Source organism: Micromys minutus (genome assembly GCF_963924665.1).
Source record: "Micromys minutus genome assembly, chromosome: 3".
In the NCBI taxonomy this organism is placed as follows: Eukaryota; Metazoa; Chordata; class Mammalia; order Rodentia; family Muridae; genus Micromys; species Micromys minutus.
The window spans coordinates 30,629,728-30,657,680 of NC_137972.1; the positions used below are offsets into that span (position 1 = coordinate 30,629,728).

General features: G+C 44.0%; 2 protein-coding genes across 5 annotated transcripts in view; one reads left to right on the forward strand and one right to left on the reverse strand.

The window, feature by feature from the left end:
* Nucleotides 1–4,079, forward strand: part of RAF1 (Raf-1 proto-oncogene, serine/threonine kinase) — a gene marked incomplete at its 5' end in the record, with an annotated part of 59,625 nt that extends 55,546 nt beyond the window's left edge. For all 4 annotated transcript variants that reach the window (XM_080914635.1, XM_080914636.1, XM_080914637.1 and 1 more), the window contains 5 exons: nt 825–871; nt 2,390–2,508; nt 2,759–2,890; nt 2,993–3,127; nt 3,269–4,079. In XM_080914635.1, the coding sequence (XP_080770761.1) occupies nt 825–871; nt 2,390–2,508; nt 2,759–2,890; nt 2,993–3,127; nt 3,269–3,412 (577 nt within the window). In that variant the 3' untranslated portion in view covers nt 3,413–4,079. The remainder of the gene's footprint in view (nt 1–824; nt 872–2,389; nt 2,509–2,758; nt 2,891–2,992; nt 3,128–3,268) is intronic.
* Nucleotides 4,080–4,598: 519 nt separating this feature from the next.
* On the reverse strand, nt 4,599–24,475 carry MKRN2 (makorin ring finger protein 2). The gene is made up of 8 exons (XM_080914640.1): nt 24,354–24,475; nt 16,136–16,264; nt 15,100–15,281; nt 13,979–14,283; nt 12,433–12,647; nt 7,250–7,360; nt 5,223–5,367; nt 4,599–5,068 (listed from the first exon to the last, which is right to left on the reverse strand). The coding sequence occupies exons 1-8, from the start codon at nt 24,377–24,379 to the stop codon at nt 4,931–4,933; spliced, it is 1,251 nt and encodes a 416-aa protein (XP_080770766.1). The 5' UTR covers nt 24,380–24,475; the 3' UTR covers nt 4,599–4,930.
* Between the last annotated feature and the right edge of the window lie 3,478 nt (nt 24,476–27,953).

Genomic DNA, 27,953 nt, shown 5'->3' on the forward strand with positions numbered 1-27,953 from the left:
TACCAGTACCCCTGGGTACTGCCTAATGCAGGTGCTTGGAATCCAAACAGTGTTTTATAGGAGCAGTTTGTTCTCTTAAACACCCAAACTGTCTCTCCATCCCTTAGGGTCTCTGGTTCAACACTTTGGTGCTGAGTGATCTTCAGGCTTTATTTTCCTGTGGTGATGAGTGATGATGGTACAGAATTCCTTGGTGCTTACAGTAGTTGGTATAAGTGCTACACAGCAGAAGCCAGACAATGGCGGTGCATGCATGCCTTTAATCCCAGCATTCAAGAGGCAAAGACAGTTGGATCTCTGAGTTTAAGGCCAGTCTGGTCTATAGAGCAAGTTCTAGGACAGCCAGGACTAAATAGAAACAACAACAAAAACAATAACAACAACAACAAAAAAACCCAACACCCAGAACTCTGAAACACTGAGGTATCTAACTTACATGCCATATGGATTCTGTTGCAAGTGTATGGCTTGGGGGGCTTTCCTATTTCATAGAATAGTCATCCTATTACATTCTGTGTTCTTACCACCCAGAAAAATACCCATCTTAAGCCATCCCTGACTCCTGACAACCTGCCTTCCCATTTCTCAGTTTTGTCTTTAAATAGGCAGAATGTGAGATAAAATCCAAGTTGCAATAGCTGATGGGCAGTGAGGTGGTCTCAGTAACTTTTGAATGAAATTAATGCTTGATGTGTTAGCCCATTTATGCTGAGTCTTTCTACAGGTGACAGGATTAGGCTAGGAAGACAGGCCTTTTGGTGCCTTGACTCACTAGCTGTAGCCTCAAAACAGTTAACTGATTGATTTTTTTTTTTTCTCCACAGCTATTTGCATGCAAAGAACATCATCCACAGAGATATGAAATCCAACAGTATCCTTTGGTATTGAGTTCTCAGCATAAGGACCCAAAAGAACCTTTTTCTCACACATGGTTCATGCTTGATTTGGGAAAACAAAAATGTAGCTGAGAAGCCAAACATGGTGCCCATGAGGGTTTTTGTTTTGTTTTTAAACCAACAGTGATCTGGAAATAATTCCTTCAGAGTTGGGATACAAACTTGAACTCATCCTGGTTAGCCATCCAAAGTATAGATAGCTTGAGAAGGTTATTAGCATCTATTTTGTATCTAGCTTATGGAAGGTGTATGACTGTATATACAGATGGAAAGGTAACTGATGCATGTAAGCATTACCAGCAAGTCCAAAGTGATTGCTACCTCCTGCTCACTTGGTCAAACCAGCATGTCACCCTATAGTAGACACGGCCAAGATCCCTTCAAATTAAGTTATGATGAGAGAGAACTAACATATCCTTGAGATTCAACTTTAAATGCATACTGCTGGTCTCAACAATCAAAAGCAAATTGCTTCTGGTGGTGCTTATGAACAGGCATTTGCTAGATCAATAGCTATATATCGTGTATTGGCTGGTATATTAATTGCTCAAGTACGGAGATATTATCTGGTACAGACTGTCATTCTTTACAGCCCATCTGCCTCTGCACTGGCCAGATAGAAGCATTAAAGGGGAATATGGCACCAACCCTGCATCTTTCAAGTCTTTGATGGTGGTACTGATTGATTACTGCAATTCTGCAAGGGGTGTGGCCAAATTAAAGGATTCCATTTAGCCTTTCCAATCATAACAGCCCTCACTGCACACGTCAGGGGAACCAGTTTGAGAAATCTGCCAGCTTCTAAGTAAACTATACATTCTGAGGCTGGAGAAATAACCACAGGATGATGAGTTTGGGGGCCCACTGTAACTATTGTGAGCCAGACTTCAACCAAAATTCCATTAATCAGCTGACCTCTACAAACTCCTATTTTAACTGGAAGGAAACAATCAATGTTTCTTGGAGTCTCCTGGAATTAGCATCAATTCAGAACCAGAATTTGGGAAGTTTCAGCAACTACTGTTAGAAATAGCATCCCCTAAATAGCACCTCTCATTCAGTGTACATGACATGGTGTTAAGCTCAGCTGTTCTGCATGGCTAAGGAGCTGTAATTGATCAGTGCCCATGGCCTTCATGCTACACTTTTTTTTTTTTTTTTTTTTTTTTAGTAGCTCAGCACTGGTCCAAGATATTAGCATAGATCAAAGGCTTGAACCCCAATAAACCAACAGGTCCAAGTCAGACCAAAATTTTGTTGCCTGAAAGCAAGCTGATAGAAGTCACAAAGTAGACCAAGAAAGCATTTTAGATAGTAAACCTCTGCTGCTTTGTTGTTTTGAGTAACACAGGCAGAGGGGATACGCAGTGTGGGGCCCCATAATTGAGTGTACATTATTTCCTGTCTCCTGGAAGATTTAGTAGTGAAACAAAGGAGGTCAGAAACCCTGTTATGAACAGTATAAACTGTCAGTCTCCTTAACAAGCATTGAGATATATTTCTCCATGAAGGCCTCACGGTGAAAATTGGAGATTTTGGTTTGGCAACAGTGAAGTCACGCTGGAGTGGTTCTCAGCAGGTTGAACAGCCCACTGGCTCTGTGCTGTGGATGGTGAGAAGCTGACCCCTCCTGAGCATGATGGAAGTTCTGGCCCAGAGCAGGGTGCAATGTTGATAGCATGGGAGTCTGGTTCAGCTGTGGCATCAGTTAGCTTAAGTCAGAGCCACTAAGACCATGTATCTCCTGGCAAGGCAACAGAGGCCAGAGCTTGGGGTTTGAGTCTTTGGGGGAACAGTGACCCTGACTAGCCTGCCCCTTTAATGTCTCATTACCTAGGGACTAACACACTTCGTCTTTTTAGGCCCCTGAAGTAATCCGAATGCAGGATAACAACCCGTTCAGCTTCCAGTCTGATGTCTACTCCTATGGCATTGTGCTGTATGAGCTGATGACTGGGGAGCTTCCCTACTCCCACATCAACAACCGAGACCAGGTAATCTGCACAGAGCCTGGCATGTTAGTCCTAGTAAGGGGCTAGTTAGTCCTGGTGGTGTTCTATTGTTCAAACTCCTCTGCTCAACTGTTTCTTCTTCAGATCATCTTCATGGTGGGCCGTGGGTATGCCTCCCCAGATCTTAGCAGGCTCTACAAGAACTGCCCCAAGGCAATGAAGAGGTTGGTGGCTGACTGTGTGAAGAAAGTCAAAGAAGAGAGGCCTTTGTTTCCCCAGGTTAGACAGCTCAGTTGAAATATGATTATGTTCTGAGGATGTAATGTGGGGAGCCAGCATTGGGTCTGTGTGGGGAGAGGACCTCTACAAGTTCTTTGTACAAGATTCCAACTAATGAGACCACATGGGACCTTGTTTCAGATCCTGTCTTCCATTGAGCTGCTTCAGCACTCTCTGCCGAAAATCAACAGGAGCGCCTCTGAGCCTTCCCTGCATCGGGCAGCTCACACTGAGGACATCAATGCTTGTACGCTGACTACTTCCCCAAGGCTGCCAGTCTTCTAGCTGATGTTATAGCTGTTTTTAGGCCACCAGGGGATGAAGAAGTCAGCAAGCACCACTTTCTGTTTCCTTGGGGGCAGAATGCATGTTTTTGGAAAAGCTGCTGCTAAGGACCTAGACTACTCACAGGGCCTTAACTTCATAATGCCTTCTTTTCTACCCTTCCTGCCCTGGATGGAAGCTGTCCACCAAGCCAGCCTGCTCTGCTTCAGAGGTATACAAGTCAGCTGAGTATTACGGCCTTGGAGAGAAGGAACTTGGCTCATTGAGCCTATATGTTGCAGGGCACAGACAGTGGTGCAGTGCCAGTTTTGCACAGGAGTCCTGGCCACCTGGGGGAGCCTGCTTTGGTACTACAGAACTTCACTTTGTGGACACACCTTCCTCTTACTGAGTCTAAGGTGTTCTATGCAGAGGATGGCTTTCCAAGCGCGGTGCTCCACTTTCTGGCAGCCTCCCACACGCTGAATCTGTCTTCCAGGAGCTGCCCCTATGGGGTGGGCTGCAGCCCAGCCCTATCTCTATAGTCACATCCTTGTCTATAAGAAAGCCAGGAATACAGGTTTTCTTAATGATTTTGGGTTTTAATTTTGTTTTTATTGAGCCTGATAAAATACAGTTATCTGATGGTTCCTCAATTATGTTATTTTAATAAAATAAATTAAATTTAGGTTTAATGGTTACTGACTCCTTCAAAAGTAGTGTCAAACTCTCAGTGCAGGCCCTACTTGTTCAGTTTCTTATGCAGAACTCAAGAAGCTGCCTCTGCACTTACATGAAGAACCAAGCAAAAAGCACACAGGTAGTAAGTAACAGCTTTTTACAAAAATAAGGTCAGGTTTAAAACAAGGTTTAAATCTGTCTTGATCCCAGTTCTCCTTAGACAGAAGACTGCCTACCACAAACAAACAGTGTAGAGCCTACTTTATAGGTGAGAACAGCAGTTTGAGTGTGAATCCTGTATCTTATGCTCTCACTACAAGAGGAGGGTAAGATGGAGTCTCCCTGGAAATCTTTACAACTGCACACACCTGTTGACTTGAGACATTGGTACAGCACCAATATGATCAAATATGTTTTTCACTACATAGCTGCATGGATCCCAATGCTCAATAACTATAATAGAGATGGTCACTGCAGAGGAGTCTTCTATAGGCTGGCGACGTCTTGGCAAGAAAAAAACCAGATCTGCTGCTTTAGAAGCAGCTGCAAGTTTACTGTTGCTTAAAGAAGAAAGTTACAAAAGAAAGATGGCAGTCAGGTTTCATTTAAAAGCAATCAGTTAAAACAGCTGGACCACATAGCTGGTCCCTGATAAAGGGGCTGGAGGTACATCTAAGAGCTCAACTCTAATTGTAGTGATTCCATGACTTGGTGATCTCCCTTCCCTTCACCAGGGCAGGGAAAGTGGATCATGGAGACCGAGGGGACTCACTACTGCACTCACATCCCGGCACCACATCACCTCGGGTCAGTGACAGTCCACGCCATGCCTTGGAAAGTTGAAGGCGTCAGCAATGACTAGGGTTCTGATGACTCTACTCCAGAAAGGTGCATGAAGAGGTCTCCTAGCTCCGTCACATCCACATCATCAGTGCTGGGGACTTGCCGGTTTTCTCGATTCTCAATAAAATCCCAAAGCCGCACTGAGTTAAAGAACTGCAAAAACAGCATGCCTGGGTCAATGGAGAGAGCAGCAGACTCTGAGTGCCAGCTTGTGCTTGGCTTATGTTGACTCCACTGCTCTGCTGCCAAAGCTACTAAGAGCCTGGACAGTACCTAGAAATTCCCACTGTATCCCTAACCAGCTTACCCTCACAGTGCCTTCAGAACTTAGCTGCTTCCGAGGTTTCTCTGGCTCTGCCAGCCGCCCATCAGGGTAAGCATGGCGGTAAAGGCACTTGCTTCCAAAGGGGCAGGTCCCTTTGCCTTGTTCAAAGTATTTACATGCCTTTTTCCTGAAAAACACACACACACAAATCAGAGGCTGATGGGAAAACTGAAGTTATGTGTGACTACTGTGTTATGGCTACCCCACCTTTTACACTGGGGAAACCTGTGCTGGGAGAACAGTTAGTTGTTGAACTGTGTTGAACTCCCAGTTAGTATTCTGATTCCCAAAGCTGCTGGAGTGCACTGTGTGAAGGCTGCAGTGCTCAGAAGCATGGCACCCCACCCCCAGCCCAGCCCAGCCGCACTAGGGCTGAGTGAGGCTTGGATAACTCCAAGGTGCCAGCCAGTCTGCAGCTGGTTCACTTGCTCTGATTACACCTCCAAAGCAAGTGAGTTCCTTTTTCTGTATCAAAAACAGACCTTGCCTTCCCTCCTTTTTCTGCTCCAGTCCTACCTACCTGCCCACCAAAGTCAAAAGCTCCAGTGTGGCTACCTCACTTGGTGTTCTCAGCTCACATTCATCTAATCTATTGACAAGACAAATCCCAATCCACCTGGTCCTCAGGTAGCCACCGTCCCATTACCAGGACAGTATTCCAATCATGTCTTCCTCCATGTCCTACCATGCCCACTAGTAAGTCTCTAACCTCTTCAAAGGACCACAGTGAAACTGCTGTTGCCTAGCCCACAAGGACAGGTACAGAGCTCCACGTGGCTTCCTTCTTGCACCCAGGGTGTACTCAAGTGCTTTCTTAGTTTTGGTTTGGATTTATGAACGAAGAAATCTGCCATCATACTGGCCCATCACATTTTGAGAGATGATCTTACTTTCCCTGGTGGTGCTTGGCACAAACCCAGTGTCTGGAGACTGCCCAAGAACATCCACCAGACAGGCAACATCAACAGCAGTGCAGTAACTTCAAACTTCAGCACAGCACCTTTTCTAAGCCCAAACAGCTCTATCTTGCAGCATCTGCCCTCTTGTGGATGGACACAAACCACATGTTAGGAGGGGGAAAAATGGTAAAATGGGTAAATACCAAGCCATATTAACTAGATAAATATAAAAAATTCCAAAACAAATAATTGAGGAAGGGTGCACTTTAAAAAAAAAAGTGAGTTTGGCCAGGCATAGTCATGTATGCTTTTGACTCCAGTACTTCGGTGACACAGATAGGTGACTAGCTCTTGACTACAAGGCCAGCCTAGCCTACATAGCAAGTTCTAGGTCAGCCAGCGTTACACAATGAGATCTGGTCTCAAAAAAAAAAAAAAATGATGTAAAATGAAAAGTTTTAAATGGCAAATCTGTTGTGGGTTTTGTAATAATGTAAATACAACATGTATTATGCACAATACCAATGATGGTGGTGACAAAAGACACATAAAGCAACGGGATATTCTGTGCAAAATTCCTAATTCTTTTAAAAAGATGCCAGGTTGTGCATGCCTGTACTGTAATCCCAGTACTAGGGTGGCTGGGGCAGAAAGCTGAGGCCAGACAAAGCAACAGTGTTAAATGTCATGATAAGCATCTGGGGTCAGTTCTCATCTTCCACCTCATTTGAGGCAGGCTCTCTTTGCCTTAGTCACCATGCTGATCATTACTTTACTTGGCTAAATGTGAGCTGTACTGTCAGCTTCTTTGGGCCCTTTAAAGACAGGTTAGGAGATACCAGATCCTCAGTAGTACTTGTTAAACACATGGACAATCAGAGATGTCAAGACTACTGTGGCATTTAGGTATAGGGCTCATCTTAGAACACATCTGCTTCCTCAAGGCCTCACTGAGCTCTGCAGCCCTGAGCCCAGGAAAAGTGCCCAACAGGAGCAAGAAGCTCTGAGATCCACCACCAGGTCCACAGTCTGAAAACCTGAAGAAGACAGAAGCTCAACATACACAGCCAGTTAGGTCCAGGATTCCCCCTAAGAAATCAAGGCACTTACCCCATTCCCTGTTTGAAAGCTTCAATTAATTCATTCTTTTTATTCTGATCTTCTACCCAATACACACTTGGAATTACAAACTCTGATATTACACGGCACTCTGGACAAGACCTGAAAAGACAGCAACAAAACCAATGGTAAGGGAGAAAACATGTCATGAATCCTCTGCACACTCCACTCCAAACAACGATGCTCAAACACATGGCTGAAGACACAATTGCCATAATCTAAGAGCAACTTCTGCTGCTGAAAAGGTTCAACTCAATAAGAAACAGAGACCTGAGTATTCATCTAGGACAGCCAATGAGCACACAAAATGATGCTCATAATCTTCAGTGACTATGGAAAGCAAGATGACAGCTCAAGTTAGAGATAAAGGCAAGTACAAGAACCTGGATCTGCAGCTAAGTGAGATATTATACAGCCACTTTGGGGAACAATGTTAATGTTTCAGTTAGAAACCAAGCTACTGTGACCATTCCTGTGACCAGTCTTGTGTATGAATGCCCATTAGCTATTGAACAGCTGTTCTCAGAGAACAAAGGGAGTAAATGTTGAGCATGCTCATCAGGGAACATCTGTTAAGGTAAAGGGTATGCAACTTGGAACATCCACCACCAGGAAAAGCAGAGACCCAGACAACACAGGACTGGTGAGAACAGGGTGAGAACAGATTCCAACTAGCCAGGGGGCAGAGAGATCTCAGCAGAGCTTGGGGAAGTGTGCGCCTGCCCACCGGGCTTGATCCAGGGATCCAGGAACCTGGCAGCATCGGGCCCTCTGTTCCCAGCCAGCGGCACAAAAGGCACTCGGAATATTTGCCACCAGGAACAGCGGAGATCCAGGGACACAGACCAGGTACAAGGGAAAGGCGAGAAACAATCACTGACAAGATGGCAAGAGGAAAGCGAAAGAACGTACCCCAGGGAAACCAATACAACCTGGAAACATTAAAACCCAACTCTCCCATCAAAACAAACAAAATCCTACTAAAGCTCAAAAAATACATTTTACCCCACACAATAATAGTGGGAGACTTTAATACCCCACTCTCACCAATGGACAGATCATGGAAACAGAAACTGAACAAGGACACTGTAAAACTAACAGAGACTATGAACCAACTGGAATTAATAGATATCTATAGAACATATCATCCTAAAACTAAAGAATACACCTTCTTCTCAGCACCTCACGGCACCTTCTCAAAAATTGACCACATAATTGGACACAGAACGAGCCTCAATTGATACAAGAAAAACGAAATACTTCCATGCATCCTTTCAGATCACCATGGTCTAAGGCTGGTCTTTAATAACAACAAAGACAACAAAAAGCCCATATACACATGGAAACTAAACAATGCTCTATTAAACGATAGCAGGGTCAAAGAAGAAATAAAGGAAGAAATTAGGGATTTTCTAGAATTCCATGAAAATGAAAACACGATATACCCAAACCTATGGTATGCAATGAAAGCAGTACTGAGAGGAAAACTCATAGCTCTGAGTGCTTCCAAAAAGAAACTGGAGAGAGCATACACTAGCATCCTGACAGTACAGTTGAAAGCTCTAAAACAAAAGAAAGCAGATACACCCAAGAGAAGTAGACGGCAAGAAATAATCAAACTTAGGGCAGAAATAGACCAAATAGAAACAAAAAGAACCACTGAAAGAATCAACAAAACCAAGAGCTGGTTCTTTGAGAAAATTAACAAGATTGATAAAGCCTTAGCGAGACTAACTAGAGGGCAAAGAGAGAGTATCCAAATTAACAAAATCAGAAAGGAAAGTAGAGAAATAACGACTGAAACTGAGGAAATTCAAGAAATCATCAGATCCTACTCCAAAAGCCTATACTTAACAAAGCTGGAAAATCTGGAGAAAATGGATGAATTCCTAGACAGATACAAGATACCAAAGTTAAACCAGGACCAGGTAAACCATCTAAATAATCCCATAACACCTAAAGAAAAATAGAAGCAGTCATCAAAAGCTTCCCAACCAAAAAAAGCCCAGGTCCAGATGGGTTCAGTGCAGAGTTTTATCAGACATTTATTGACAACATAATACCAATAATCTCCAAACTATTCCACAAAATAGAATCCGAGGGAACACTATCTAACTCATTTTTTGAGGCTACAATAACCCTTGTTCCTAAACCACACAAAGACCCTACAAGGATAAAGAACTTCAGACCAATCTCACTTATGAACATTGACGCAAAAATACTCAACAAAATCCTTGCAAACCGAATCCAAGAACACATCAAAATTCACCATGATCAAGTAGGCTTCATCCCTGGGATTCAGGGATGGTTTAATATAAGGAAATCCATCAATGTAATCCACCATATAAACAAACTCAAAGAACAAAACCACATGGTTATCTCACTAGATGCTGAGAAAGCATTTGACAAAATCCAATACCACTTCATGTTAAAAGTCTTGGAAAGAACAGGAATCCAAGGCCCATACCTAAACATAATAAAAGCAATATACAGCAAACCAAAAGCCAACATCAAACTTAACGGTGGGAAACTTGTCAGGGACTTGACAAGGCTGCCCACTCTTCCCCTACTTATTCAACATAGTACTGGAAGTCCTGGCCAGAGCAATTAGACAGCAAAAGGAAATCAAAGGGATACAAATTGGAAAGGAAGAAGTAAAAACATCACTATTTGCAGATGACATGATAGTGTACTTAAGCGACCCCACAACTTCCACCAGAGAACTCCTACAGCTGATAAACAAGTTCAGCAAAGTGGCTGGATATAAAATCAACTCAAACAAATCAGTAGCTTTCCTATATTCAAAGGACAAATGTGGAGAAAGAAATTAGGGAAAAGATACCCTTCATGATAGTTACAAAAACTACGAAATACCTTGGTGTGTCTCTAACTAGGCAAGTGAAGGACCTCTATGACAAGAACTTCAAACCTCTAAAGAAGGAAATCGAGGAAGATCTCAGAAAATGGAAAGATCTCCCATGCTCATGGATTGGAAGGATCAACATCTTAAAAATCTTACCAAAAGCAATCTACAGATTCAATGCAATCCCCATCAAAATTCCAACCCAGTTCTTCATTGAGTTGGAAAGAGCAAAGTACAACTTCATCTGGAATAACAAAAGACCTAGAATAACAAAATCCATCCTCAACAACAAGAAAACATCTGCGGGAATCACTATCCCTGACCTCAAGCTATATTACAAGGCAATAGTGCTGAAAACTGCATGGTACTGGTACAGAAATAGGCACGTGGATCAATGGAATAGAATAGAAGATCCAGAAATGAGCCCTCACGTATACGGTCACCTGATTTTTGTTTGACAAAGGAGCTGTAAACATTCAATGGAAAAGGGACAGCCTATTCAACAAATGGTGTTGGTCCAACTGGCACTCAGCATGCAGAAGAATGAAAATAGACCCTTTCTTATCTCCTTGTACAAAGCTCAAGTGTAAGTGGATCAAAGCTCTCTACATTAAACCAGGTACACTAAAACTATTAGATATGAAAGTAGGGAAAACCTTAGAACTCATAGGCACAGGAGAAAATTTCCTGAACAAAACACCAATGACTCGAGCTCTAAGGTCAAAGATTGACAAATGGAACTTAATGAGATTGCAAAGTTTCTGTAAGGCTAAAGACACTGTCAATGGCAGCCAACAGAGTGGGAAAAGATCTTTACCAACCCCACATCAGATAGAGGCCTAATATCCAAGGTATACAAAGAACTAAAAAGCTAGACACCAGAGAATTAAACAACCCTATTAAAAAATGGGGTACAGACTTAAACAAAAAGTTCTCAATCGAGGAATATCGAATGGCTGAGAAGCATCTCAGGAAGTGCTCAACAACTTAGCCATCAGGGAAATGCAATTCAAAACAACCCTGAGATTCTACCTCACACCAGTCAGATTGGCCAAGATCAAAAATTCAGAAGACAGCAGATGCTGGCGAGGATGTGGAGAAAGAGGAACACTTCTCCACTGCTGGTGGGGTTGTAAACTGATACAACCACTCTGGAAATCAGTCTGGCGCTTCCTCAGAAAAATAGACATAGTACTACCTGAAGACCCAGTTATTCCACTTCTGGGCATTTACCCCAGAGACGCTCTAACATACAACAAAGATACATGCACCACAATGTTCATTGCAGCTCTATTTATAATAGCCAGAAGCTGGAAAGAACCCAGATGTCCTTCAGTAGATGAATGGATACAAAAATTGTGGTACATTTACACAATGGAGTACTACTCAGCTATCAGAAACAATGACTTAACCAAATTCTTAAGAAAATGGATGCATCTAGAGAATATCATCCTGAGTGAGATAACCCAGTCACAAAAGAACAGACATAATATGTAGTCACTGATAATGGCATACTAACCCCAGAAAGCTCTGAACACCCCAGAAACAACTCACAGACTGTGTGAAGCTCAACAACAACAACAACAACAAAAGAATATATTTTAATTAAAATAGAACTGTATAACATCCCCCTTTCCTTCCTATAGCCCCTCTCAGTTTCTCTCCTATCTCCTCAAATTAATAGCCTCTTTTCCTATATTATTGTTACATATATGCATATGTGTATGTATATTGTACATGTACCCACAAATACTTAATTACAACCTTAAAAATGTATTTGGAAAAAAATAAAAAGGTAAAGGGTATGCATGATGACAAGCAGAGTAAGGCTTTGGTAGAGAAAGCCGAGGCTGGAGACTGCCTGGCAGAAGACAACAAAGACGGGCGGGTGGCAGTACAGGCTTAGGGAATGATGTTTCTAAAACTAGACTGCATGTCAGCAGAGCAACTCTGCAAAGCACTGGACACCACAGAACTGTACTCTCTTCTCTGTGAACTGCTGTACACAGGCAAGTTCCCCAACAATGTGCACCAAGGAATGGGAAGTGTATAGGAGTTTTCCAAGGGAGCCTAAAAAACCAAAGGCAACTAGCCTAAGGTAAACAAAACTGTTCAAGAAGGCTGCAAAACAGAACCCAGCCAGCAACAAATGACATTCTGCAAAGTCCCCAGCATGTACAGATTGGAGAGGCTGTCACTAGACAGGCAGATAGGCTCAGGAAGGATGATCTGTACAAACTCACACAGCTGAGGGCCTGGGCTCTAGAGGGTGGCAGCCCTCATGCCTTCAGAGAAGCCCAGATGCACTCACTTGATGATCGGGTTTTCAAACTGCTTGGCACATCTCCACTGACGGATGCAGGACAGGCAGTAGGTGTGGCTGCAGTTGGAGAGAATGCCAAACCTCCTCTCAGAAGCAGATGCTTTCTCCAGGATCACTTCCATACAGATGCTGCACACTTTGTCCTGGCTCGCCTGGAAGGCAAAAGCCTTCTCCATCTCGTGTTCAAATGTCGACATACACATCTGAGAATGACAGCAAGGGAAGCATTAGGCTCTCTTTGGTCAAGATCCCAGGAGTTGCTCAGTTGCACACAGTCACAGCAGCTACCAGAAGCAGGGTCTATAGTCCCTGGATTCAGGACACAAAGTGGACCTCAAGCCACCTTGTCCTTGTCTTAGATTCCCTAGTAAGATGTGGTCACTTCCAGCTTAACAGCTATGGATTTCTAGAACACTTAGATTACTATGGAGGCTGCAGTATTTATAAATGCTGGTCACAGGTCTTCTGGCTCTTCTTAACGTCATGCCTACTCAATGCTACATCAGTTTAGGAAACACTGAGCCGAGTGAACGAAAATGAAAGCAGGCAGATAAGCAGACCCAGGCCCTGCTCTAAGTGAAGTTCACAGCACAGTGCTGTATGTGTGGACAGAGTGGAGCCAGAGGCCAGGGATATTCATAGCCTTTCAATACTTGGCTATTATGAGTCCATGATAAAAGGGGTTAGAGGAATGGTAAAGCAGTTAAGCTCTTGTTGCTCTTCAAAAGGGCTTGAGTTTTGGTCCCAGCATCCTCATTAGCTCACAAATGCCTGTAACTTTAGCCCAAGGATTCAACAATCTCTTCTCACCTCTACAGGTACTCACATGCACGTGTGCCCGCTTGCGCACACACACACACACATTTAGTTATAATCAGATAGATAGATCGATAATAAGGTTAAGGAAAGTTCTTAATAAAGAATTTAAAGTTTCCAAAACATTGACTGCTTATATCCCAAGCAGAGAGACATGTAGACCTAGGAAAGAAAGATGTATAAGAGGTGTGTGTGTGTGTGTGTGTGTTCACAAATGTTGTTGTTATGGAAGTAAAAAGAAGATACTGGACTCACTGTGGCTGGAGTCACAGAGCAGCAATTTTTTGTTTCTTTTTGTTGTTGTTGTTGGGCCTTTTTTTTTTTTTTGGTTTGAGACAGGGTGTCTCTGTGTATCCCTGGTTTCCCTGAAACTCACTCTGTAGACCAGGCTGGCCTTGAACTCAAGAGATCTGCCTGCCTCTGTCTCCTGAGTACTGGGATCAAAGGCACCACCACTGCCAGGCTCAGCAGGTGCCCTTCACTGGTGAGCCATCTTTCCAGTCCTGAACTTTGCTTTTCTAATACTTCTTACCCTTCTTTGTTCTCAATAATCAAAAAAATGGCAACAGGAAAAGAACTTGAAAACAGAATCAAAACAAGCCAGGAATATAACACAGGAATTTCTGGCAGAAAGATGTCTGTGAGACTCCTGAATGACTCCATCCTTTGCCTCATTCAGGCTTCTTAAAATAATTTCATGCCAAGGTTTTCAAGTTACCTTCTCGTGAGCTTTCCTTTGTTCTGGGTCAAAGGGGTGGAGAACTTGAAGCCTGCAGATCTCACACATATCCCCATGCAGATAGACACAGGCATCTCCAAACCGGCACTCCCCAGCAGCAGCATAGGGGCACAACTCCTGCGCATTGCTGTAGGAGCTGCTAGCCTCTAAGTCATTCAGGCCAGTCCTGATGGCATCTAGGTAGGAATGGGGCTTCATCTCTGGGCTGGTCTGAGGGTCACTGCAGCCACCTGGATTATTCACTGTGCTTGGAGAAGTCTTGTCTTCAGCCAGACCAGTGAGATCTCAACACAAAAAAACACACAAACACATACACACACATGAGAACAGGCTCAACATTTCCTGTCAGCTAATATCCCAAACTAGGAATAGCTAATGAAAAGCAGGCCCAAGAGCAACAATAGTGCCATGTCTGGAAGATAGCTCAGGCAGCAGAACATGCATGAACAGCAAAAGAAAATGTGGTCTTTTTACACAGAACTTAAGATGTCAACATGCAGACCTGACAAGGTCAACAGAACACAGTATAAGCACCAATCCTGAGACCGAAAGCCAGTGGTATTTTGCCCTGTCACACACTGCTGACACTGTCAGAGATGACCCATTGCATCAAGCTGATGTGTTTGCTAGGAATAGAATCTGCCTATCTTGAAGGCAACAATACCAAGAACTAGGAAACAGAATTCCTAGTGAGGCCCACTTGATGCCTTCTTTCTCCCACACTTGGATTGGCCCAGATCCCTTCCTTGCTGTGTGTGAAGATGCTCTTAAAACCCCCAAAGCAGTCACTACCAGGACATGGTACCAAACAAGAAAATGACACATGCCCATTAAAACACCCAGTTAAAAATGAGTAGTGGGTGACCCCTATGAAGAAGCAACTTCACGGTGACAAAAGACCACTCTGGTGTTTTGACAGGCTCAAAGTGGAGCTCAGCCAAGCTGTGGAAATATACCTTTGAACCTCTGCAGCCTGTTTTCAGCTCAACTCTAGGCTCCTGGGGTGTCAGGAACATCGTGACAAGGAGGCCTGAAAGCAGCACAGCACTAAGCTATACATGCCGTCACCTCAAAGGCAGCACAGGCTGCAGTTCACTCACTGCGGTCTCTGAGCACCAGCGTCTTCTTCTCCCGCTTTCCAGGGTCATTCGAGTGTGTCCTCATGACAGATGTGGCAATGTTGGAAGAAGGGTGAGGACTATGCAGGCATGAGGAGGGTGAAGGGAGGGGAGCAGGACCCACAGCTCCACCTGCTGCAGCTGGGGGCTTTGTATGATCATATCTGAACAAAACACAACAATGTGTCATGGCCTTGCAGGCCCCAACACCTGTACCCCTCCCCTCCCTGCTGCACTCTCAGCCACCAACAGCTGAACTCACCAAGGTGGGCAAGGCCCTGTCTCAACACTCTCAACTGAAAGAGGCTATTGGAGCTGTGTATGCTGCTACCTATACCAACACCTGTGTCCCGGAAGGACTGACAGAAACCCATCTACTGCCAAGACAGCCCTTGACACCTGTGCTACCAAGACAGGCCCATTGGGTAGGAATATTCAGAATACACTGATTGGGGTGGGTGGATGGATTGGAGAAAGGCATGTGGCCAACTCAAACTCTAGAACTCTGCCAGACAGTAAAGACTAGATAGGCTCTATTCACCAAAGCATGGAACATCTCACACTGTTGTCTAGCCTGGAATAACAGGGCTCCTCTATGTGCATGAATGCCATAAGCACCCACACCAGAAGTCACCTAAGCATGAACCAGAAATGGCTTTCAAACCAATGGCATATCACCTTGTAACACACAAAACCACAGTGAGGGTATGGTCTGGTAGCAGTGGGAAAGTCTAGGGTGTGTTATACAGGGTTTAAAGGTGAGACACAAATTATTAATATTCTAAATACAAGTTTAAGTTAAGTCCCGCATCAAAGCCCATGTTCAGACAGGCATGTGGCAGACACCTGTGTCCCCACCACTGGAGATGGAGGCAGAAGACCCAAAGCTTAAAGCTGGCCTTGGCTACATAGGAAGTTTTATGCCTGGGTGGCATAAAACCCTGTCAACAAAACCAAACAAAGCTCCCATTTAACAAACACAGCTCTACTCCAGTAACCACGACCATGGTGGCCTTGCCTGCAGCGTGCACCATAGGCACAGTAGCCCTTCTGGTAGTATTTGCAGATGGTGGATGGCTTGCTGTTCGCCAAGTCATGTGAAAACAGGCACTGGCTGCCTTCCCGACATACGCCATGCATAAAATACCTGAGAAGACAAATACAGGAGAGCCAAGTTATACCTTGGGGGACTCTCAAGAACGACACACCAAATGCCCATAGTACACTCATTTTCCATGACCTAAGACCAGCTTTGTAGAAAAATTATCTCAAAAGTTTCTGTCTTGAGGAGTTAAGAGCACTTGCTGCTCCTGCAGAGGACCCAGCTTTATGCCAGCACCTATACGACAACTAACCACCATCTCCAACTCGGTCTCAGGGGCATCTGATGCCCTCTTCTGGCCTCTTTGATTACTGCTTGCATACATACTAGTAAACATTCACACACATAAAATATTTTTTTAAAACCCTTCTATGGAAAAGCTTCTGATTTATGTTAAATATGTAAGATATGAGTTTCACAACTGGAAAAACGTGTCAGAAAAACACACCTCCCCATTCTCCTAGAACTATTAAGAGAGATGATTGAATGGGGTGAGAAAGTCCTGGGTTCAGCTAAGTCCCAAAGCTCTCTTTCCCACCATTACTGTTTACCTATAAATGAAGACACCACATGCCGCCTCACAAAGCTGCTGCACTGAGCCCCAAAGACGACAGTGGCATAAAAAGACATGAGTTATGCTGGGCATGGTGGCATCAGCCTGAAATCCTAGCATTCTTAGGAAGCTGGGGTTTGGCTCTATTGGTAGGGTGCTTGCCTGGCACGTGCTAAGCCATGCATCCTAATTCTAGCAAAGAATAAAGCAGATGCAGGGATCATGTCTATAATCCCAGCACTCAGGAGATAAGATCCAGGGGGATCAGAAACTCAAGGCCACCCTTAGACACATAGCTTACACATGTGCCTTAAAAAACAAAGAGGGTTTAGAGAAGTGGTTTTAAACCAGTATGTAGGTTGAGAAACCCCTGAGGGGGTCATATATCAGATATTTACATTATGATTCATAATAGTAGCAAAATTAGTTATGAAGTAGTAATGAAAATAATTTTATGGTTAGAGTTACAACATGAGGAACTGTTATTAAAGGGCTGCAGCTTAGGAAGGTTGAGAACCACTGGTTAGAGAGATGACTCAGTGGTTAGGACCTGTGGCAGCTTTTCCAAAGGACTCGTGTTTGATTACCACCCAGAAAGCACATGGCAGCTAACACCTATCTGTAATTCCAGCTCCAGAGGAACCCAACACTCTTTTGGCTTCCTCAAGCACTGCATGTGATGGTGCATAGTCATATACACGTAGGCAAAACACCCACACATAAAATAATGAAAAATAAAAAGGGCACCAGTATGTACTCTGGGGATGAAGGTATCAGGCATATCATATATTCACACTTACCTGATAACAAAACTAAAAAGCAAAAACAAAACCCTCTGGCATACTTCTAGCAAAGTTTTATAAGTTACATCTCAATAAATCTGAGGTGGGAATGACTAGACAGGCAGTCAGATACAGTGGTATATGGATGGTAACCAGGTATAGAACCACAAAGATAGTTTTGAAACAATCCTCTGAATCCTGAGTATAGACAAGGCCAGGAGGTAAAATGAACATTTACTGGCACTGTGTGGCAAGTGGAACCATGTTGCCAGACAAAACCAAGAAAGGTTGAGCGAGTAGATTCAGGAACACCAGTAAACTCTCAAACTTTCATCTACTACTGACCAGGTTCCTGTCCTGGAGCATGTGCCCACAACGTTCCATTTGATGTAGCACAGAGTTCTCCATGCTAATGAGGTATCTAGATGGGCCCTTCAGAGGGTTTAGCCAGTAAGTTTAAGTTTCCCTTCCTGGACATTCCTTCCTGCAAAAGGTATTTAATCTCAGGTCCACTCTGAGAAGGTTGTATGTACTATTTTTATTATGAATACAGTTTAGACAGGCAAGGACTGTCCCCCTCATCAATAACCGCTATGGCAGGAAGCCTTTGTGATACAGAGCCTGCCGCCTAAGCCTCCCACAGAAGACTCTCCACACACCAGACACTCACTCTTGAGCTAAGCTGTATTCTCTCCCACCTCATCGTTGGCCCACAAGTCCTCTCATTCTCCAGTTTCCCCTCATTCTCACAAACTGACTTCTGGCACGGATGCTTATGGCATTCAGGCACACAGAGCCCTGTTGCTCCAGGCTAGACAACCGTGTGACACTGGAGTTCACATACTCCAAGGCACTCCACGAGGAGTAGTTCCCAGCAGTGTCTGTCCAGGAGTATATAAACCCAAACCCTGTGCTGTTTCTCACCTAGGCTGGGGCCCCCATCTTAGCACTACCATGGCAGAGGATGGAATGTAGCCTAGCATTAGTCTATCCCAACAGCAGCATTCATAAACACCAGCAGCAGGTGGAACTGGAAACCACGTGGGGCTGGTGATGTAGCCCAGCTGGTACTGTGCTCACACGGCAGGAATGAGGAGCAACACTGGGAGCGACAGTACTTACTGTCTGTAATGACAGCACTCTGGAGATGGAGCAGTTCAAGGTCATCCTTGGTTACATGGGGACTCCATGTTGTCTCATCCCCCAATCTCCAAGTAGGTATTGACATGGAAAATTGAAGGCAGCTGAGAATAGATTATAAAACCACATACAGGCAGACATGGTGGCTCACACATTTAAGCATAGTATTCAGGAGGCAGACTAATGTCTTTGAGTTCAAAGCCAGCCAGGGATACACAGTGAGCCCTTGTCTCAAAAAACAAAACAAAGAAGAAAAAAAAAAGAAAAAAAAAAAGCACAAACCTCACAAAACTACTATGCACATACAATGGGATATTATTCAGCCTTCAAAGGAAGACATTTCTAACTCATGACGTGAATGAGCCTCAAGAACATTGTGCTAAGTGAAATAAGGAATCGCAACAGAGTCATGTTAAGGTACTCTGAACAGTTAAATTCACAGAAGCAGAAAGCAGAGGGACTGTCGGCAGGTAAGGGGGAAGACTATGGAGTTCAGCATATACTTTTATCTAACAGGAAGAGCTCTAGGGATTGCTTGCATAACTGTGAATGCACTGTGAATGTAACAATGAATGAACTAAACATTGGGTGCTCTGGTAAACCTAAGCTATTAGATTTACTTTATCACAATATCTTTCAGGGTTTCTACTCTTATTATGAACACCATGACCAAAACCATTATGAATTAGAAAGGGTTTATTTCAGCTTTCAATTCCCATATTACAGCCCACTACTGAGGGAACTAAGGGCAGAAATGTTGACTAGCTTGCTCAATGTTGCCCAGGGGTGGCGCTGCCCACAGTAAGCTGGACTCTCCCTCCCACACCAATTACTAATCAGAAAAAGCAGTAACAGGAAGGATAAGCTCAATAAATACATAAAGGGGCAAAACCTTTAAGAGCTGATGGTGCCTACTGTAGGCTGCTGGAACCCAGGCATTTGGCATTTTTCTTTGTACAGCACCTGCCCTTCCCAATGCTCCTACTGTGAACATATTACATAACTGCCTTTGTAGTAACAGAAGGCTGACATCACTTTTATAAATGAGCGGGTGCAGCGTGAATTGCTCAGCTCAGCTCTATTTGGGCTCCCCAGAATGCAGCTCTTATTCGGGTTTATAAAGGACAGGACGAGTGGCATTAGTCACACTGATGTAATAATCTTCCAAGTGAAGGCTGAGTGCTGGGGAAGCAGAGGTAGGAGATACAGACCACAGCTGAGGGAGGGCAGCATCCTCAAGCTCATGTCAAGTGGAGACTGGAAGACATCACTGTGTGGTAAAAAATGAGCCAAAAGAAAGGGCGCAGAGGTGAGGCAGGGGCAGACCTGCTGGGAGCCTAGAATGGAATCATGCTACAGTGCTCACCAGGTCACCTTGGTGTCGGCTGTAACACTGTTGGCCTGCTCGAAGTGAGGTGCTCAGGAAGCTGAAAGGCACATACTTAGGCCAGGATTTCTGGAGACTCCAGAACATTCCCTACTGTGGTATAGGCAGCTTGCAGGTGCACACACTGAAGGGAGGAGGGGACTGCTAAACAATTCCTTTACTAAGGCTCAGAAATGCGTTTCTATTACAGCTTTATTGAGAATGAATATTTTTTAACTTAAAAACACAACAGGCACTTGAGATGCTGAGGCAGAACTGCCCCAAGCTAAATGCCAGACTAGCTACATCCATCATGTTGAAAAAAGGAAAACACAAAGACACACATTTCTCTCATCTGGCAAAGTGGGCCAGCAGATTGGATCCTGAGCCAGTCAACTGTGTTGCTACTGGCCTGCCTGGTTTACCTTGCACCTCTTCCTTTTGGTAAAGAACTCTTTGAAAGTAGACTTTTGGGTAGAGCCTCCTCACATTTTATTGAACAAATAAATACAATCTGAGGAACACATGAAAAGTGGCCATGAATGAGGTTAGCCTCTAACTCATGAGGGGAACATACAACCCAGGAGGAAAATGGGAGAGCTGAGTTCAGTGAGGCACGGCCTTCAACTTGTCCTGTCCAAGCTACACAAGATGACTAATTAGAATCCAACTGCCTTTTCCTTCCCAAAGCTCACAACCTGGATCACTGAGCCCTATACTGTACCCTCCTGAGACCTCAGGTGAGGAGAGTACTGTGCTTCTCCACTGAAAGGGTAAGAGGCATCGCACTCTTATTCTTCCTTACCTGGCTGTACTGCTAAACCAGTTTCACAGCCCTGGCCTGGAGTCTAGCTGTATGCTAAACACCATGGATCTCTCTAGCCAGTCTCCAGGTGTGAATGCAGTTGGTCCTCGGACTCCTCTAGACAAAGAAGATATTCTATATCTAAACAATTGTGTAATTCTTTTTATTTTCTGACTCAAAGTTTTGTTATATACTGTCTTAGCTGACCCTGAACTCCTGGACTTAAGTGATTCTACTGACTCCCCTGCCTCAGACTGAAGTGGCTGAGAGCACAGGCACCACACCACACCAGGCTTGGTAATTCTTTGAGAAATGCCACTCAAGAAGGGTTTCTTCATGTAGCCCTGGTTGTTCTGGAACTTGATCTATAGGTCAGGCTGGCCTTGAATTCAGAGTTCCATCGATTCTGCCTCCAGAGTGCTGGGATCAAAGGTGTATACCACCACCAGTCCATAAATATTATGTTTTAAAGAAACCTCTTATCACTGCAAAATATTCTGTGGTCTCCACATACATGGAATTAAGACTCACAGTTTGAGAAACTGGGCCCTAATCCCACAAACACTCATTCCTTGAACATTTTCTGTAAGTTATCACTGTCAGGGACAAGGCTTTTGTGAATAAAACGAGAAATCATACCACTCTCTCACCACAAACACAAACCTACTGATATTGTGATTTTTCCACTTATTGTTTTTATTTAGCAGGGCCTGACTCCTTCACAACCATTAAAACAAAACAAAAACCTGTATGTGTATGTGATACCAGTGGTTATATCTGCACTCTGTGTATATGAGCGTGCCTGAAGAGGCAGAACAGAGTCAGACCCCCTAGAACTGGAGTTACAGATAGCTATGAGCCACTATATTCATGCTAGAAATTGAGCCTGGTTTCTCTGCAAGAGAAGTCAGCATTCTTAACTCTCAAGTCCCATCCTTCATCCCCTTTTCCAAAGAAATTTCCTTTTCACCCATTTTTTTTTCCGAGAATGGGAACACGTGAGAACTCTGAAACATCCATCTGTTGAGTACGGGGTCTAAGACTCAATGCTAGCATCACACCTGTGTCGCTCAGAACCTAATCTTAGGGAAAACCTGAAAATACCAAGGTCGTTTCACTATGGAAGATGTTCACAGGGTTGACAGATCAGGTCTGTGATGGTTGCCACTGACTGCAAATCACTGAAGAGACAAGTCTCTGGCCATGACTGTGGGGGATTATCTAGATTAGGTCAACTGATGTGGGAAGACCCATCCTTAGTGTGGAGGTGTTGCTCCTTAGGCTGGGGCCCAAGACTGAATAAAAAGGGAAGAGTAAGCTGAGTACCAACACTCATCGCTGTCTAAGTGTGTGAGCTATGTCAAGCCCCTGCCACCATGTCTTCCCCTCCATCATGGACTGTGCCTTCAAACCCTTCCTTCATTACCTGATTTATTCAGATATAGCACTATACAGCCACATACTCTATGACTTGACAGGGCCGCAGGAAAGAAGACCACAAACACTAGTCATCCTTTCAATAGAAACCATCTGTTCCCAGCATTCCAACTCTTACCTGCACCATTTCTTAGAACTCTCTTATTTGTGAAACAGAACTAAAACTACCTCCAGGTACAAAAGGGGAAAAAGAATCAAAATGACCGGACCAAGCATTACAGAAAGGTTTTGTATACACACATCTTAGGAAAGCCAAGCAGCTAGGAGTGGTGGTACTTAATTCTAGCATGGGAGGGAGAGGTAGGCAGATCTGAGTTCAAGGCCAGCCTGATATACATAGAGTTTCAGGATAGCCAGGACTACACAGAGAGACCCTGTCTCAACAAAACTGTAAACAAGCAGGATTTTTAGAGGTTATTTTCTAAGTATTGTGAGTCTGCTTTACAGGACACTATGATAGGAACATTTCCTCCTGCAGAGGGGAAGGGAGTAAATATCCATGCACTCACCCTCAACAAAGATGCTCTAGTCTTGTTGCAAGTACTGTTACAAGACTGTCTTAAGGTTCCTACTGCTGTGATAAATCACCATGACCAAAAGCAACTCTTCGGGGATGGGGTTGGGGTATCTTCAGTTTAGGTATCTTACTAAGGGAGATCAGTGCAGGAGTCTAGGCAGGAGCTAATACAGAGAGAAGCCAGGGAGGAGCACTGTTGACTGGCTTGATCCTCTTGGCTCGATCAGCCTTTCTTACAGCACCCAGGACCACTACCCCAGAGGTGGCACCACCCACAGTGAACTAGGTCCTCCCACATCAATTATCAATCAAAACAGACTAATCTGGTAGGAGCATTTTCTCAAATAAGGTTCCCTCTCCCCAAACGACCCTGGCTCATATCAACTTTGTCAAGTTAACATAAAAGTAGGTAACACACACACACACACACACACACACACACACACACACACACACAAACTGCAGCTTTCTGATAACCACTTAACATAAACCACAAGGGACCTTGGTATGGTATGTGGCTCAACCCTTAACATCTAATTGGACCGAACTCTTCATAAAGGCATTAGTTTTAGGCATCTGCACTAATGAGAAATAACAAAGTAGTTAAACTGTTTACCACATAACCGAACTACATCTCAATTTCTTAATTTACTGAAACCAACTAAAATTTGTATAAGCTGAGGGTCTTCTAATCCAAAACGCTTGGGCTCAGGAGTGTCTTTAATTTTTTTTTTTTTTCATTTTAGCGTATTTCCATGAACATAATGTCTTGGGGGATAGTACAAAAGTCTAAACACAAAATTCATCATTTCATATATGCTCATACACATACCCTGAAAAAAATTCTCTGTGTAGCCTTGGCTGTCCTGGGACTCCCTCCGTGGACCAGGCTCACTTCAACTCACAGAGATCCATCTACCTAACTACTTCCTAGTGCTGGGATCAAAGGCGTGCGCCACCACCGCCCGCCTTCTATTTACGTATATTAGAGTTTTGGATTAAGTATCTTAAAGTTTTGGATTTTGGAGCATTTCAAAATTTGGATTTCCACAGTCAGAGATTCTCACAAGCTGTCCCTTCCCAAGCTTCACTTCCTAAGCATGCAAATCCAAAGGACCAGACCACAATGTCACAAGCTCGTCACTAAGTTAGGACGTTGCTACTTAACCCAACTATTTTTTGTTTCAAAATAGTAGTCACAGAGTAGTTTTCTGGTATTCCACTTCGTCTAACAAGCTGTCCACTCATGCCACCTTTCTGCTCCTAAATGGCTGTCACTTTTACCTCTCTCTATGGGCTAGTTCCGCTCAGTGGTGATGCGGGATAAGAAATGCTACCTGACGGTGTTACTCGCAATCCCCTCGGCTCACTCTCTGCAAGCCGCGGTTGCAGCAGCTTTTGCCGCTCCAGCCTCTCCGCGGCCTTCCTGCGTGTTATCCCCGCTGTACACGACCCGCCACCGCCCGGCCCGGCCCCTCACCTCCTTCCCAGGCCGCCCGGCAGCGCCCAAAGCCCCGCGGCGCTGCGCACTCACCTGCAGGTGACCTGCTTGGTGCTCATGGCGGCGGGGACACGGGCTGGAGTCGCACTGAACTCTCAGAGCCGCCAGCGCCGCGTCCCAGCCCGGCCCCGCCTCGCCCCGCGCGCGTAGCCGCGTCACTCCTGCGCGCGCCACTCCCGTGCGTGCGTTACTTCTAAGGTGCCGGCCGGAAACTTAACCCCCATCGTAATGGATTCCGCTAGGGCGTGGGGCCGGAAGATTCCTACTCTCTAGTAGTCGGGGTCCCACTTTTCCCAGACTAAGGATCTGAGCATGTCTAGCATATTAAACTTACCAATCATCTGCAGGGCCATTACTTCTAGGGTTCGGACCCCATCTCCCAAGGCAGTCTTTCCAAATAATAATAATAATAATAATAATAATAATAATAATAATAATAATAATAATAATAATAATAATAATAATAGTAACAACAATAACAACAATAATGGTATTAGTAGCAGCAGTAGTAATTTTACTATTTATCTTTATTTTATAATATGGGTGGTTTTGCCCACATGTGTGGCTGTACAATAAGTGCATGCAGTGCTGGTGCAGGCCAGAAGAAGGAGTTGGATTACCTGGAACTGGCGTTGCAGCCGGTTGTGAGTTACCATGTAGATTCTGGTCCCCTACAAACCAGTCAGTGCTCCTAACCACTGAGCCATCCTCTAATAAGAATATTTTTATTTTTTTGATAATTCCATACATGTGTACAATGTATTTGATCATATCTATACCAAATATCCTCTTCCCCTACTGGTCTTTTTATGTAAATACATACATACATACATACATACATACACACACACATACATACATACATACATACATACATACATACATAAAATACAAGAGGGGAATTTCAATAAGTGGTCTAGAGGCTGTTTTGTGAAATTTTGGTAAAGAATGTGACTTCTTGCCCTTGTTTGAGAATAGTCTGTCTGAAGCTAAGGTGAAGAGACTCAGATTAATTGCATTGACAAAGGAAGTCTCAAAAAAGACCATCATAGACTTTGTTTTCTGGTTAAGTCTCATGAAGAACATTTTAAACAAGTGCAGCAAACTGAGAAAGGAAAATTATAAAATATATGCTTTGAGTATTAAAGGGGTGCCAGGAAGTGAAATGGAGATGAATCCTGTGTTCAATGATACTAAATTGAATTAAGGAAGTAATGATCTTGTGGCAAGATTCCACCCAGCTAAAGTTAGATCCAGGCATGGTAGTACAAGCCTTTAATACCAGGAGGCAAAGACAAGCAGATCTCTGAGTTCAAGGCCAGTCTAGAACAGAGCAAGTTCTAGGTAAAGAAAAACTTAAACCCAGGTTTGGTGGCACACACCTTTAATCCCAGTGCTTAGGAGACAGGTATGCAGATCTCTGAGTTCAAAGTCAGTCTACAGTGCAAGTTCCAGGACAGCCAAGCTTAGGCAGAGAAGGAGTTAGAAAACAGAAAGGTGGTGATAATGTAATAGAACAAGGGCACATGTTCCAGCCCCAGCAAACAGCAGAACTTGGCACCTTTGGCCATGTGGCTCTGGCTTTAGAGTCCAGAATAAAAAGAATTACTGGGAAAATTGATGCTGGTTAACTGGAGCTAAGAAATTAATGGTGATTAAGAAGAGACCAGCATCACTGAGGTGAAATCTTCTGGGATGTGTTCTCCAAGAGCACAACAAAGCTGTGTTCCAGAGATAGCCAAAGTTGTACCTTGTGCCACAGCTGTACTTGATAATGGGTAAGAATCACCCAGGTTGTATTGGTTTTGAAGGTATGGAGGCTTCACAAAGAAGAGTTGAGGCTTGGCACTGTGAGAGGTCATGGAAGGGCATTGGAGTAGATGCAGCCCCTGTTGTAGTTGACAGCCCTGGATTGAAGGGGTCATGCAAAGAAGTTGAGGCTTGGCACCATGAAGAGAGCCTGTGAAAGGCTGTTGGTGAAGCCTAGTGAAAGACTCCAGCGTTTTGGAGATGGCAGTACCATGGGATGATCACCATGAACAGCAGTGGCAGTGGATCAACCTGAACTTAAGAGTGCTACAAAGGGCAGAGCTGGAGAAGTGATGCAAACCCTTTGGAGGAGCCAAGAAGATCATGTGTGGATCCCATACACTGGAACAAGAAGCTGTAACGTTGAGATTGCCTTGGAGACCTCAAGATGTTTAAGATGCCAGAGCTGTGTGCTATCTGCTGAGGAAAGCTGCTAAAGGGAGTAGAATCAGGCCAGGAGAAAGGAATTTGTTGCAGTCAACAAAGATGAAAAATGACTTGGAGACCTGAAGACTGCTTTGACATCAGCCATGAATAAGGAGTTTTGGAGTTTGCCCTGCTGGTTTCCTGTCTTGCTTTGGGGGGTTACAGTTAAGTGATTGGATGAATCTTAGAAGAGACTTTGAACTTTGGACTTAAAAAAAAAGATTTATTTATTATATATAAGTACACTGTAGCTGTCTTCAGACACACCAGAAGAGGGCATCAGATTTCATTACAGGTGGTTGTGAGCCAACATGTGGTTGCTGGGAATTGAACTCAGGACCTTTGGAAGAGCAGTCAGTGCTCTCAACTGCTAAGCCATCTCTCCAGCCTAAATGTTGCTTTTTATTGTTTTTAAGATTTATTTCAGTTATATGTAGCTGTCCTTGGACATACCAGAAGAGGACATCAGATCCAATTACAGATGGTTATGAGCCACCATGAGGCTCATAACTTCATGACTCAGAACCTCTGAAAGAGCAATCAGTGCTATTAACTACTGAGCCATTTCTCCAGCACCAAACTTTGGAATTTTAACATTGTTGAGAATACTATAGACTATGGGGACCTTTGAAGTTGGACTAAATGTATTTTGCATTATGTTATGTTTATGTATGGCCCCCATAGTTTGAACAGGCTATGGGAGCCAGGGAGTGGAATGTGATGGTTTGTATATGCTTGGCCCAGGGTGTGGCACAATTAAAAGGTGTGGCCTTGTTTAAGTAGGTGTGTTACCGTGAGTGTGGGCTTAAAACTCTCAAACTCTCGCCCTAGCTACCTGGGAGTCAGTATTCTGCTAACACCCTTTAGATGAAGATGTAGAACCCTCAGCTCCTCCTGTACCATACCTGCCATGCTCTCAACTTGATGATAATGGATTGAATCTCTGAACCTGTAAGCCAGTCCCAATTAAATGTTGTCCTTCATAAGACTTGCATTGGTCATGGTGTCTGTTCACAGCAGTAAAAGCCTACCTAAAACAATGCCTTTAGTCTTAATCCTTTACATCATGAGGCAGAGGCAGTTATGTCTCTGTGAGTTTGAGGGCAGCCTGATCTACATAGTGAGTACAGATCTCCCATTACACTCTGAGACTCTATCTGAAGAAGAAAAAGAAATATACTAGGCTCATGGGCATTCTGTCATGGGTGGGGAGGGACTCATAAACAGCTACCTCCTCCACAGGTAGCTATAAGAAGTTAGTAGTTCCTGGGACAGAGCCACTAGTAAGTTGCCCTTGCTTAAGTAAATGACCCCTACCCATGCTCTTGCAAACAAACTTAGTGAAATTCAGTGGGCAATTAAAACACACACACACACACACACACACACACACACACA